The following is a 15,733-nucleotide window of genomic DNA, read 5'->3' as shown; positions in this document are numbered from 1 at the left end:
TCAGATGTCAAAGAACATCAGAGCTGGTGAGAAAGAGGGAAAGCGACACTCAGGCAGGCAGGGGTTAAGTGTGTGTGCCAATGATGTAAATTAGAAGAGGGGTATAACGGAAAATAGGAGGAGAGCATGGCAGACAGTGGTGAGGATGGAGATTACGGGAGGCAAGAGTGAAGGGGAAGATTAAAAGATTGGAAGAAGAAGCGAGAAAGACAAAAAGGAGGGACATGAGTTGATGGAGGGAGGGGATAGAGAGAAAAGAGACAAAAATAGTGGGAAGGGGCACAAATACATGACAAGCTAGAGCACAGGGAGAGAAAGTGAGAGTGTAATACACAGGGATTAGGATGGGAGCAGGTGTATAGTAAATTTATCCAGGAAAGGGGAATTTAAGGAAAGAGAAGGTGAGAAAGGGAAGACAAATCATAGGTCTGTAAATAAATAGAGAAGGGAGAAAGGATAAAAGGAGATAAGACAAAGATTGAGAGCATTCAAAGGGGGAGACATTAGTTAGTGAAGCATAGTGGGGGGAAAAGGAAATGAACAGACAGGAAGATACATTAAACTGAAAGAGACGAACGGAAGAAGAGGAGGAGGGTAACCAAGAAATTAGTGATAAAGGGGAAATAGGAAGAAAAAGATTAGTGTGGAAGAAAGGAAAACAGGGGTGGGGGGAGAAGACTGAAGAATTAAGGGTGGAGAGATAGAATAAAGGGGAGGGAGGGAGAGAGAGGAAGGGACAAAAACCACAGACAGGAGGAAGGATAGAGGGAGGGTGCAGGGAAGAGGCGGATGTGGAGGGTGTCAGAAGTAGTGGGCTGGCTCAGCCCTGGGGGTCTTTGTAGAGGTGTGAGGGGCCCCCCTGTACCCCTAAGCATGCACCTCTTCAGCATGATCTTTCTGCTGCTGATGTTACAGGCCAGGATTTCTCAGGTAAGCACAGGCTCCCAGTCTGTTGGTTATGTAGCTGTCCATCCTCTGTGGTGCTGATGCTGGCCTTTGGGGGGAGGAGGGGGAGATAGGCTGCTGCTGACATTGACAAAAGAGCCTGGTCTGGGAGGGGATGCACAGGGAGGTGTGTGTCTGTATTTACAATGTACATATGTCTCAGTGTCAGGACATGTGCATGGTGTCTGTCTGTGTGTGTGTGTGTGTGTGTGTGTGTGTGTGTGTGTGTGTGTGTGTGTGTGTGTGTGTGTGTGTGTGTACGCTACTCAGTACATGTGTGTGGCAAAAGATAGATAGATGATAGATAGATAGATAGATAGATAGATAAATAGATAATGTTATGCACTGTAGCTGTAGGCATGTGCAAGTGCACTTACTTTAGTGTTCTGTAAATGCTGGAGGTATACATGTATATATACTTGTTTCTTGTAATGTTAGCTATTTACACGTTTATGGAAATTGGAGAACGTCGTATAGATAGACACAGACAGGCTGATAGGAACGGGTTCAGGGCCTATATTATGAAAGTATGGAATCTCTGAGTATGTGTATTATTGCCACACTGCACAAGCTCACATTTATTGCAACAATGTAAGTGTAAGCGTGTTAGCGCAAGTAGATATACTCCATTACACCTAACATATGTGTTCATGACTCCCAAAATACATTTGTATATGGTTTGTTGATGTATCTGGATATGTTATCTATGATATAGCAAGTAACGTATTGTATAGGGCATTGTATAGGCTGTTGTAGAACTACACATTCCAGCACAACCTGACACAGTTTTGCTATTAGGGCATACTAAAACTGTTGCAGGGCATGCTGGGATGTTTAGTTCTGTATTAAGTAATCCTAAATCATTTACTCTGAAGCTAATGAACACCGTGCTTTATATAATTCTGCTGAGTAAATATATGGTCTATTAATAAATAAAACATGAATAAATGTATATATAATACTGATGAATACATTGATGATTGTGCTTTCACCTGTCACAGTAATACTGACAAAGTTTACTATGTGGTTAGAGTGAAGCAGTGAGTGTGAACACACCAGTAACTGTATCACCACAGAGTCAGTGCTCTGCTGCTTTTTAGGATGTGCCCATGATTATAGACTGATGCCAAGTGTTTTGCTGTAAAGGTGGCACATCAATGGCCAGAGGGGCAATTATTATGGATCGGTCTGGCACAGTTTAGATATTTCTAGTCTCTTATCTTTTGATCCTCCTGAAAGCCATAAATTCTGAAGATAAAAATGATCCAAAATCAGGCACTTAATACTGCCCCTGTAGCGATTTGATTGGTGCACCAATTAAATGCAGAAACCATTGAAAAGTGTAATGTATCCTTACTGTGAGGTCACAGCTTTCACACACCAACCACAGATGACTTCTTTACTTGTAATCACAGTCGTTACTCAATGTTTTCTTTTACCAGTATTGTTTAATAACTTCTACATATACTGTACTGTATACAGTGCCCCTGTGTGCTTTGGTGTATGGCCATTGATAATAGTCTGTATAGGAATGGATATAAATAAATAGAGTTTTTATAGTCATGCAATTCATTGATTTGCTTATTGTTAATAGTACACAAAGGGGGACATGTACTAAGCAGTGATAAAAGTGGAGAAGTGAGCCAGTGCAGAAGTTGCCCTTGGCAACCAATCAGCTGCTCTGTACTTTTACAGTACGCAAATTATAAATGTTACGGCAATACTGATTGGTTGCTATGGGCAACTTCTCCACTGGCTCACTTCTCCACTTTTATCACTGCTTAGTACATGTACCCCAATGTTTCCAGCATGACTTAGGGGTCTATTTACTAAGCCTTGGATGGAGATAAAGTACCAGTCAATCAGCTCCTAACTGCCATGTCACTGGCTGGGTTTGAAAAATGACAGTTAGGAGCTGTTTGGTTGGGACTTTATCTCCATTCAAGGCTTAGTAAATAGACCCCATAATCCTCTGTGGCATGTTGTACAATTTGGGTAATTTAAAATTGGAAATTACATACAGTACTTATTGATTACACATTACTTTCATAAGATATACATATAATAATTTGTAGAGGTTTTGGGATTGTATATTAGGACCAGGTGAGATTACCTCTAATATTCCTATCTAGTTCAATTAGCCAGTCCCAAAACTTGTGTTAACCAGAGGTGTCCATTTTAATTGTTACAGGACTTGATTCAGGGTTAGGAGAAAGAGCAGATGAAGGAGCAAATTGCACCATGGTAAAACCTCTGCAGGTGGTAAGATTTAAATGTGCAGATCACTGGCGTATTTCTAATGGGTGCAGTGTGTGCAGTGCACAGGGTCCCCTGAGACCAGAAGGGCCCACACCGCACATGCTGCACCCATTTCAGATACTTACTCCCCTGGAGTCGCACACCAACGGTAACAGCGCTACAGAAATCACTGGGAAAATGGTGCCATTTTCCCGGTGCTTTGTGCATACACAGTGGAAATATTGCCAGAAAAATGTCCGCCATGCCATTTTCCCAGAGATCTGTGCATGCGCATAAGAGTCTGAGCCCTCTAGTGCTCAGACTCTACAATATTGTCGGCAGCGAGGAGGGGGCCCGAACGGAGGAGGCTGCACATGGGTCTCCTCCTCTCTTAAAGTGCTCCTAGTGCAGATAGTTAAGAATAAAATGTCGTAGCTTAATTTTTCATTTCAGAGTGAAAACAAACATGCCCAGTATTTGTCTGCTACAGATGGTTCCATGTTTATCTTGACCTTTAATAGGATTAACTGAGACTGGGCAGTCGGACTTAATCCCATGCTGTAATGACTTTATCCCCTGCTGTAATGACTTAATCCCCTGCTGTATTGTTCTCTGTATTGTATTGCAGCTGAGAACAATAGATGAAGGGTTTATGTAATAAACCATGTTGTGCCTAGGCGCAGCAAAGTAGCCAAGATAACTGTGGACCCATCTGTATATGCAATTGGATTCAGCATTTTCCCTGCATGCTAAAAGAAAAAAAAATGCTTTTGCGACCCCTTGCATTGCAAAATGGTTAATTCCAACGAGCATATTGCTCCTGTATTTTGCTCTTGCTCCTAACTCTGAATCTGGCCCATAAAGTCTAGTGGAGCTCTCTGTGTTTTGCATACAGCACATGTGGTATAGGATTAGGAAATAAATCTACTATATAAAAGCGAAAATCTGTCCTTCTGTCTTTCTATACAAATCCACAGTTTACAAGCGAAGATCGTGAAATTTTCCATACGAGCGTATCAAAACATGGAGGGGGCAACTAAAACAATTAGAAATCCCTAGAGCCCCTAGGGAGGAGACAGCAGCACAGAGTATATCAGGAGACAGCATAATTCCGGAATTTCTGGAGCAATATACTCAAAAATTGGTACATATATGCCTTACAATCTGGAAACAAACGCTGTGGGGGGAAACACCCCTAGAGGTGGGAGAGCAGCACAGAGTATGTCAGCAGACAGCATAACTGGGGAAGGCCTGGAGCAATTTACACCAAACTTGGTACACATCTGACTTACAATCTGGGAACAAACTCTGTGGAGGTTAGACACCCCTAGCGCCCCTAGGGGTGGGACAGCAGCACAGAGTATTTCAGGAGACAGCATAACTCCCGAATGCCTGGACCAATTTACAACAAACTTAATACACATATGACTTACAGACTGGGAAGAAACACTGTTGGGGTAAGACACCTCTAGCACCCCTAGGGGTCAGGCAGCAGCACAGAGTTTTTCAGCAGACAGCATAACTCTGCAATGCCTGTAGCAATTTACACCAAACTTGCTACACATATGACTTACACTCTGGGAACAAACACTGTGGGGGGAACACACCACTAGCACCCCTAGGGGTGGGTCAGCAGCACACACTTTATCAGGACATGCATGATATGTCAGTGATGACAGGGCTGCATGTGACAGGGCCAGTGACATGATGTGAGGAGGGGAATGGAGGCAGCAGGAAGCCACAGACTGAGAGTTGTATAGTGGAAAGAGCAGCATCCCTTGGGGGACCAAAAAGAGGTCTAGCCAGTACATTAAGTGCATCAGGGAAGCAAGATATGCCTATATACTAGATCTCCAACCAACGTAAATTAACAAACAACTATCATTCTAATTTACCATCCTCATCCCATAGCGAAGCACGGGTATTCAGCTATCTACAATGTTATTTATACTGTGTGTTTAATATTTACATTTATTTTTGTAAACAGACATTCCTAAAATCCCGGGCAATGCTGGGTACTCCAGCTAGTATATAAAAAGTTTAACTTAATTTCTGGCAAAGCTGCTAACATAGTACCAGCATGTTTATTACGTACTTGGAATTATTCCACTGCATTGCAACGTGGTTTGTTCCTGGAGCAAATTGCCTAATGTTTGATTGGCTCCACACTGCTTAAGTATAATAGAAATGTTATGTGGATATGTTAATGACATCGCTGTGTAAGTGCCAAATTTCACCTGTCTTACTTAGCCTTATTATTTATTGAAGGTTTCATATCTTAAATGGTTGTCATTCACTTTAGGAGGCTCAGAAATGCTATAATTAAGTAATAATCCCCTCAGTAGATGACATTACCGGCCAAAAATCAAGGCCTGGAGAAAGCATATCTCCCAACAGTCCTACTTTTTGGGCGCTGTCTGCAAACCGTAGTGGATGGGGAATTGGGGTAGAAGCAGGGTAGTGGTGAATAGATGCTGTGCGCATGTGTGCTGCATTTATTCACAGGAGAGAGTGATTGGTCGCATGACCAGCAGCTTGCGGAGCGTTAAGCATTCCCCCAGCATGACCAAAATAGTGGTGTCGTTTGCAGGGGCAGTATTGTGAGACCCCACCCCCTACCTTGTGGGCACACCCCCTTTTCGGGTTCTCTCCGGTACTATTCCACAAAGAGGATGCTAACCTGCTTGGGACTTTCCCTCTCATCCTGACATCTAGTCTCCCTCCCTTGCTCCCTCTCCTCTTTCTCTCCCCCTCTCTCTCTTCCTGACACCCTCACTCTTTCTCTCTCCCTTCTCATCACTCTTCTTTCTCCATCACCCTCTCTATTGCTCCTCTCTCTGTCTCCTGTCTTTACTTCTCTTTCTCTCCCTGACACCTGCTCTCTTGCTCCCCCTCTCTCTCCCTGACACCTTCTCTATATCTTGCTCTCCCCTCTCTCTCATTCCTTCTCTTTCCCTGACACTATCTATTGCTCCTCTCTCTCTCTCTCTCCTCTATCTTTCCTTCTCTCTCTCCCTGACACCCACTCTCTCGCTCCCCCGTCTCTCTCCCTGACACCTTATCTCGCTCTTCATTCTCTTTTATTCCCTCTTTTTCCCTGACACTCTCTCTCTCTCTGACACACTCTCTCTCCCTCCCTCCCTCCCTCTCTCTCTCTCTCTCTCACTGATACACTCTCTCTCCCTCACACTACCTCTCTCTCTCTCTCTCTCTCTGACACCCTCTATCTCTCTTTTTCCGTCTCTCTCTTGCTCCTCTCTCTCTCTCTCTCTCTCTCTCCCTGACACCCTCTTTCTTTATCTCGCTCCTCTCTCTTTTTCCTTTCTCCCTGTCTTTCTCTCATTCCCCCCCCCCCTTTCTCTCCCTTGCTACTCCCTCCTTCTCTTTCTCTCCCTGACACCCTCTTTGTCTCTCTCACTCCTTTCACTCTCTCTCCTGCTCCCCAAAGGGGCAAAGTAGTGACAGTGGTGGAGTGCAGAGTCAGTTTTATTGGTGGGGACCACCACACATTGGTTGCCCTGGGGCCCCCAATAGCCTTCATCTGGCCCTGCTCACGATGCCCTGGTGGTGTCTGTAAGAACTGCAGTGTGTATGTCTGAAGCATTCAAAGGACGCACCAGTGGCACTGAAGCAGCAATTAAAGCAGCAGGTTGCATTCCTGGCACCTTGCTAGTTGGATGCAGCGTTCATGCATGAGCGGTGGTGCCACCCACAGGGCTCTGCGCTCTGCTATTTCTGTGAGATTGAGGAGCATATTTACTGAAGTGCGGGTTTACAAAAGTGGAGATGTTGGTCATCGCAACCAATCAGATTCTGGCTATTATCTCATAGAAGGTGTTACATAATGATAAATTATAAGTTAAATCTGATAATAAGTAAAATATGATACGTAGTAGTAAAATCTCCACATCTTTAAATCCACGCTTTAGGAAATATTTCCCTGAGTGTACTGTAGTTCTGTCCTGTGTATTGTATAAAAGACAACCAAAAATAAATTACTAAGGATAATAGAGGGAAATTCATCTGACACTACTTCCCCTGCCCTTCTGCCAGTCACCACTGGCATGAATCAGAGACTGCAGGAGGAGGCACAATGTGGTACATAACATTGCACTTCATCTTGCAGGCAGTGTGTTAGGCGGGCACTGACTGATGGCACTGTTACAGGGGAGGGCTCTGCTCACAAGCTTACAATCTGCTTTATAATATCATATCCAGGGCCGGCCTAAGCTTAATTTTTTTGGTAAGTGAGTTTAGACTTTGGCGCCCCTTGATGGGATCAAATTTGAAAAGGGGTGTGGTCTCGCAAGAAATGGGTGTGGCCATACAATAGTACCCTCAAGGGTATAAGGAGTTAGTGTGGGGGGGGGGGGAATGCACATGCACCTAGGTCAGCGATGGGGAACCTATGGCACTCCAACTGTTGTTGAACTAAACATCCCAGTATGCCCTGCTACAGTTTTAGCATGGCCAAATAGCAAAACTGTAGCAGGGCATGCTGGGATGTGTAGTTGAACAACAGCTGGAGTGCCAAAGGTTCCCCATCACTGGCCTAGGTGCATGTGCAACCCCCCCCCCTAGCACCAACACCATGATTGTGAGTGGGCCACTGTGAAAAATACGGGAGATATAGGCGGCCAAACATTTGAGTTTTAATAAAACACAAGTAAAATTTAAAATGTACACATGTGCCATCAGCTGCTTCTTTCTATGCCATTAGACCCCTCCTCCGCAGGACACCTGTATTTGTCACACATTTGCCCATGCTCACCAGCTACTGACAGTAGTGCTACTTATTCACATTACGCCATACAGTATGAGTCAAAATTCACATTACGCCACACAGTATGAGCCGAAATTCACATTACCCCACACAGTATGAGCCGAAATTCACATGATAGCACACAGTATGAGCTGAAATTCACATTATAGCACACAGTATGAGATATGAGACAACTATCACATTACGCCACACACAGTGGCGTAACTAGAAATTTTTCTCCCCAAGCCAAAAAATTCGTTGGCGCCCCCCACCCCCACCCGCCGCATAATTGGGAGCAAGAAAGGGATAAATATGCGCGCGCCGAAGGCGCGCGCTGCAAAAAAAGGGGCGTGGTTTTGTTGGAATGGGCGTGGTTTCTCATAAAGGGGCATGGTATTGCAGGAAAAGACTACCTTATACCCCAGTTTTGCAACCTGCACGCCCAGACGTTAGCCACCACAGGAAAGAAAAATAATCCTGATTCATGCCCCTTACATTATTTGTCATTTTTCCTCCTTATAGTAATGCTCAGTATACATTATGCCACATACTGCAATGGCCCTTAGACATTATTCCACACACAATAATGCACATGACACATTATGCCACACACCATAATGCCCCCGACACATTATGCCACACACCGTAATGCCTGTGACACATTATGCCACACACCGTAATGCCCCCGACACATTATGACAGGAATCGCAATGCCCGTTATACATTATGCTACACACTGCAATGCCCCTGATACATTATAGCACATACAATGCCTGTGACACATTATGACACACACCGCAATGACCTTGAGACATTATACCACAATGCCCGTGATATAGTATACCATACACCGTAATTCCTGTGACACATACCGCAATGCCCTGCCCGTTATACCCTATGCCACACACCGCAATGCCCGTTATGTATTATGCCACACTGCAATGACCCTGAGACATTATACCACATACCACAATGCCCGTGATATAGTATACCACACACCGTAATGCCTGACACATTATGACACACACCGCAATGTCCGTGATACATTATGCCACACACTGCAATGACCCTGAGACATTATACCACATATCACAATGCCCGCGATATAGTATACCATACACCGTAATGCCTGTGACACATTATGACACACACCGCAATGTCCGTGATACATTATGCCACACACCGTAATGCCCATTACACATTAAGTCCTACAGTAAGGCTTCTAATTACTTTTCAATTACCTTCTCGTTGTCAGGGGTTTCATGCACTGGGTGTCATGCTCGTTGCCAGGTGTTTCATGCACTGGGTGTCATGCTCGTTGTCAGGTGTTTCATGCACTGGGTGTCATGCTCGTTGCTAGGAGGTAGTCCTTGTTGCTAGGGCTGTGCTCCCAGTGCCACATATGACCCCAGTGCCAGATATTCCCCCGCGGTGCCAGGTACTCACATGCCCCCGGTGCCAAATATAGCCCCCCCCCCATGTGCCAGGTACACATATACCCCCCCCCAGTGCCACATATGCCCCCAGTGCCAGATATTCCCCCCCAGTGCCACATATGCCCCCAGTGCCAGATATTCCCCCCGTGCCAGATATGCCGCCAGTGCCATATATTCCCCCCCAGTGCCACATATGCCCCCAGTGCCAGATATTCCCCCAGTGCCAGATATCCCCCCTAGTGCAGACATCCCCCCCCAGTGCCAGACATCCCCCCCCCCCAGTGCCACATATGCCCCCAGTGCCAGATATTCCCCCCGTGCCAGATATGCCGCCAGTGCCATATATTCCCCCCCAGTGCCAGACACCCCCCCCCCAGCGCCAGATATCCCCCCTAGTGCCAGACATCCCCCCCCAGTGCCAGACATCCCCCCCCAGTGCCATATATGCCCCAGTGCCAGACATCCCCCCCCCAGTGCCAGATATCCCCCCCAGTGCCAGACATATATGCCCCAGTGCCAGACATCCCCCCCCCAGCGCCAGATACCCCCCCCAGTGCCAGACATCCCCCCCCCAGTGCCATATATGCCCCAGTGCCAGATCTCCCCCCCAGTGCCATATATGCCCCAGTGCCAGACACCCACCCCCAGTGCCAGATATTCCCCCCAGTGCCGCTGCCGCCGCCGCTTATTGGAGGGACACGGAGGGCACAGATCGCCTCTCCTGTGTCCCTCCTGCTGCATCATCTCCGGCGGCCGCGGGTCTAATAGGGGGAAGTGTTGTCCGTGAGCCAATTAGAGCTCACGGACGGCACTTCCCCCTATTAGACCCGCGGCCGCCGGAGATGATGCAGGAGGGACACAGGAGAGGCACACGCTGTGCCGTCCGTGTCCCTCCAACAAGCGGCGGCGGGAAGGAGAAAGCAGACTGACATGCGGGCGCTCGTCCGCATGTCAGTCTGCTGTAATCAGTGGCGCCCCCGTAGCCCCTCGCCCCCAAGCCACCGCGAGGACTGCGGGGGCAGTAGTTACGCCACTGGCCACACAGTATGAGCTGAAATTCACATTACTCCATACATTATGAGCCGAAATTCACATTAGTCCACACAGTACGAGCTGATATTCACATTATAGCACACGGTATGAGCCGAAATTCACATTAGTCCACACAGTATGAGCCGAAATTAACATTAATCCACACAGTATGAGACGAAATTCACATAATTTCACACAGTATGAGCCGAAATTCACATTATTTCACACAGTATGAGCCGAAATTCACATTATAGCACACAGTATGAGCCGAAATTCACATTATTTCACACAGTATGAGCCAAAATTCACATTACTCCACACAGTATCAGCCTCATTCACATTACGCCACACAGTAGGAGGCGAAAATCACATTACGTCACATGGTATGAGACAAAATTCACATTATTCCACACTGTATGCGGGGCCCTGACGGTCTGGGACTGACACTATAGGCAGCACTCCACCCCTGCCCCCCACTATCCGGCCTCAGTCCCAGGGGCAAATGCAGGATTTTTAGGAAGGGGTTTCAAGATGTGAGATATATATATTTACAGAGAGAAAGTCATGGAGGGGGGGCACAAGGAGAGGTATGAACAGTGAGAGGGGCATTAGGACAGGGGGGGGGGCATGGGGAGAGAGAGGGGCATGGACAGAGTGAGAGGCATGGAGAGTGGGGGGCATGAAGGGTGAGGGGGCATGGGGAGAGAGAGGGAGGGGGCATGGGGAGAGAGAGGCATGGGGGGAAGATAGAGAGAGGGGCATGGGAGGGAGTGCAGTTTACCTAGAAGTTGAGAGGAGGCTCCGTGGACCTTACAGTCAGGTGCTTTGGTGGGAAGTAGTCTCTGGTGGGGTCACTGCCACAGCCGGGCAAGAAATGCGGGAGGAGGGAGGGAAATCAGAGATGCAGGAGCCCCTCCTCCAGCATCTGAAACTCCGTATCGGTAAATCTGCGCTGCCAGTAGCAGATTTACCGGTATGCTTGCTGACCTCGTGGGACGTGCAGCTAGATAAGCTCTCAGCTCAGGCAGTCTGGGCGGAGGGCTCCTCTCTTATACCGTGCTGCATCAACCGCCACCGCGTCTCTGCTTATCCCCCTCGATTAGCTGAGACGCGGCGGCTGATGCAGTACAGTGTAAGAGAGGAACCCGCTGCCCAGACTGCATGAGCTTGAGAGCTCCTCCAGCTGTGTGTCCTACTACTGGCAGCGAGGGATAAGAGTCAGGACTGAGTAGCAGGCGTAGCGTGTGGGGGTGCCGGACATTAGGGGGTGCCTGTGCCCCCATGCGCATGCCTATGCTTACAACTATGCCCGGTTACATGGGGACCCGACCGTCCTATCACTCGCCATCACACAGTCCCCCTTGCCAGCTGGCACTCCTCACACTGGTCTCTTCCGGGTAGGCATGATTCATTACAGGCTGCTGGCGGCGCCGCCGCCCTGCTCACTGTGGCGCTTTACTCGGTCGCATAACCCGCGTAACCCTTATCATATCTAAAATTAACTTTTTTTGTACATTTTGACTGGATTGTGAATGTCCATCTACTGTGACAAGGAGTCTTCATTCAGATGGATACCTACACCACTATTGCGGCGCCACAAATGTTATTTTTAAAATCTTTTTATGGAGCATGGCCATGTCTCCCCCAATCTGGCCACGGCCACAGCACCGGCCCTGCCCCCCCCCCCCCTCCTCCCAACGGCCTGTCTGCCTACAGGTTACAGATACTGATGGTAGGGCACTATAAGCCATCCCAAGTGAAATAAATGTGAAGAATGCTGGAAAAAAGAGTTGGTAGCAACAGACGTGCACAACACATTTCATGAAAGTGTTGGAGAGGCATACTTTACCACCAGCCAGAGAACATATCTAGCAGTGTTTAATTAGTGCCACATAGTGCCAACTTTTTTCACGAAATGATATCACTAAGTGCCCTTATAAAACAGAATAATGTCACAATGTACCTTCATATCACAAAATAATGCCACATAGTGCCCCCATATCACAGAATTATGCCACATAGTGCCCCATATCACAGGATAATTCCATATAGTACCCCTATATCACAGAATAATGCCACATAGTGCTCCCATATCACAGAATAATGCCACATAGTGCCCTCAAATCACAGAATAATGCCACATAGTGCCCCTATATCACAGAATAATGCCACATAGTGCCCCCATATCACAGAATAATTTCACATAGTGCCCCCATATCACAGAATAATTTCACATAGTGCCCCCATGTCACAGAATCATGCCACATAGTGCCCCCATATCACAGAATAATGCCACATAGTGCCCCCATATCACAGAATAATTCCACATAGTGCCCCCATATCACAGAATAATGCCACATAAGGTCCCTGTATCACAAAATAATATCACATACAATAGCATCTTTATATAACACAAATTAATGCCACATAGTTTCAATACAATTGTTTTGGGCGAAAGTAGCTCCAGTCTAAAGTGACGGGAGTTATTAAATTGTTTGCAGGACCTGCCACACACCAAAAGTGCATTGGATTAGTGGCTTCTCCTGTGCTAATTATCGGGCACTCTTTAGTGGGTGTGAGTGGAAATCCACAATAAGTGCAGCTCTGTGGACTAAGTTCGATCCGGCTTATACTCTGCTTTTGGCGCATGAGTTGGTTCCCATCCCAGCCCATTACAACCTTTCAGACAGAAGATGAAATTGCGGGTCAAGCATTTGTACCCAGTAATTTACTGGGTCAACCCGGGTCCTTCCTCTATGTGAAAGGGTCAACCAGAGTCAAAGTCCTGGGAATGTTGACACGTGTTGACACTTTCACACAGAAAAGGACCCGGGTTGACCCAGGTCCTCTTCTATTGGATAGATCCTATTACCTGCAAAAGGTGAAATGTGCCGTTCCCGTGACGTTTAAACGCCTTGCACCGTTCGCAGGCTGATTTTGTCCTGAATTCGCACCAAAGTGCTTAAGCCCTGTGGGGCAGCGAGCACTTTTGTGAGAATTTGGGCCACTGCTGTGATAAGTCGCACCCGCGATATCATCGTGGCTAATATGATCTACCCCTATGGGGGATATCCAATTATCCCCGTTAAAACATCGGGTCCGAAAAACGTCCATTTTCGGCCGTTTATCTGACTTTTTTTCCGATGTTTCACCATCTTTATTTTATATGCTATCCTGTTAAATCGTGTGTAAAAAAAAAAAACCTTTCTTCCGAAAACACACAGGTTCAGTGAAACCTGTGTGTTTTCGTCTGAAACAGCCCGTTTTCGGACAAAAACGGGTCTGTTTCTGGGGATTCTGCTTCGCCTGCCGGAGGCAGGTGAAACAAAATCCCTGATAAGCCGGCACGTTCCGCGGCTTATCGGGGCTAATTAGATAGCCCCCGGCGGGACAATTAGCCCCGGTAAAAAACCGGGGCTAATTGAATATCCCCCTATGTCTGAAAGGGGTGTGCAGAATGTGTTTGGAAGTCCTGAATAATGTTTATTGTGCTAGCTGGCTGCTGGCTCCTCTCTGTATTCTCTCCCTGTCGGCAAAGTGACATGCTGAAAGCAAACGGACAGTCTACAAACTACTTGCCACTATACAAGTGTATTGAAATGATATATACTGCTAACTAGTGCTCCCTCCCGCAGATATTTGTGGTTACCGGTGTGTGCATAGGTGTGTCTGTTGTTCACACCCTAATATCGTCAGGAGCTCCAGTGTCTAGGTCGTTCGTTTTCACTTCACTAAGTTTAAATACTGTAGTGCGGCATCTACAAACTGCTTGCCACCATAAAGTGTATTCAACAGTGTATTTCATACCACAGTTCCTCCTGAAATCAATGATTTATGAACATGGCAAAGGTGAGCAGGAGTCAGCTAGCTCTCAGGAGTCTTGATTTTTCTTTTAGGGCAAGCGCCTTGCACGCTAATAAGTAGTGGCCAACATATGTGACTGAGCTGATCAGTAGCATGCTAGGGAGAAATAGGTTGTGTTATGGATCAATGGGTCGACCAGAAAAAGGTTGACAGTGTCAAGATCGACCCAAAAAGGTCGACAGGTACAAGGCCAAAATAGGAAAAAGGTTGACATTGACAAAAGGACGACACGGTAAAGGGCGACTTTAGAAAAGGTCGACATTAGGCTTTTTTTATTTTTGGGTGTCAGCTTCTCCGTAAAATTACTGGAAATTCCAGTTAGTGCACCGCATCCCCTTCCATGCGGCAAGGTGCCTCGCTCCGCTACCGCTGTGCCCGGCACAGGTTACTAATAGTCATGTTGACCTTTTGTCAGTGTCGACCTAATGCATGTTGACCAATAGTGGTCGGCCTATTGAATGTCGACCTTAGTATTGTCGACCTATCACCCGGATACCATTAGGTTGTAGCTTGATCCACAAATGAAGGTAAAATAGTAAAATAATCTGAAAAAATATTTCCCTAAATCCTCAACCAGGAGCGGAACTGGACATAGTGGTCTGGTTTACACTAGAACAGGAAGACAACGAGCATAAGCTCATTAGCAGGGAGGCAGTCAATTGACCGCCTGTCGGGATCCCGACGGTCAGGATTCCGACGCCGAAATCCCGACACCAGCTGAAATACCGGCGGTCGGAGTTCTGACCGCCGGCTATTTACCCCTCTTGGGTGGTGGTCCACGCCACCACCCGGAGGGGAATACTAGGTCGCCACTGGGACAGAAGCGTGGCGAGCGCAGCAAGCCTACGAGAGGACACGCTGCGCACTCCGCCGGGATCCCGGCTGTTGGGCTCCCAGCGTCGGGCTCCTGACCGCCGGGATCTCGTACTGATCCCCATTAGCCTGCCAGGGGCCAGGTTAATGAAGATGACTGTTTAAGGCAGTCCAAGCTTTCAAGCATTGTGACTGGTTGGAGAATGATATCACTTTTTCTTTTTTTGTCCATTTAAACAGCAGCAGCCATCAGCCTAGTAATATCAGGATTACCTCTGACGGTTGGGGGCTCCAGAATTGTACATTTTCTTTGGGGGGGCTGAGAAAATCTTTGAGGTTCTACACAACACAAACTCCCCTTTCCTCCATAACTAGCCAACGACTCATCAATCCTACATAAAAATCAAAACTAATAATTGCATGCTACCAGTAGCTAAAAAAGATACAGTGTTCTTAAAGATTGTTGGACAAAATAAAATAAAAAAAATTGCTAGAGCCCTAATGCTGGAAAATAGAAATAGGGCTCATTATCTCTTACAAGAAAGAAATAAAAATTTTATTTTAACCAAAGACATTGCAGAAATGTGACAGGACGGTAAGACTAGAATCAGCCTGCTCTAGAGCCAGCTTTTCCCACAGTTGT

The 15,733-nt window shown here is 46.8% G+C and overlaps 1 protein-coding gene across 1 annotated transcript in view; it reads left to right on the top strand.

Moving 5' to 3' along the window:
- Positions 1–733: 733 nt before the first annotated feature.
- The window catches only part of OLFM2 (olfactomedin 2), a 502,740-nt gene continuing 487,740 nt past the window's right edge, over positions 734–15,733 (top strand). The window contains exon 1 of the mRNA XM_063931494.1: positions 734–930. Within this exon, the coding sequence (XP_063787564.1) occupies positions 790–930 (141 nt within the window). The 5' untranslated portion in view covers positions 734–789. The remainder of the gene's footprint in view (positions 931–15,733) is intronic.

The sequence above is a fragment of the Pseudophryne corroboree genome, chromosome 6 (genome assembly GCF_028390025.1).
Source record: "Pseudophryne corroboree isolate aPseCor3 chromosome 6, aPseCor3.hap2, whole genome shotgun sequence".
Taxonomy (NCBI): domain Eukaryota; kingdom Metazoa; phylum Chordata; class Amphibia; order Anura; family Myobatrachidae; genus Pseudophryne; species Pseudophryne corroboree.
This window is presented reverse-complemented; position numbering and strand designations above follow the sequence as displayed.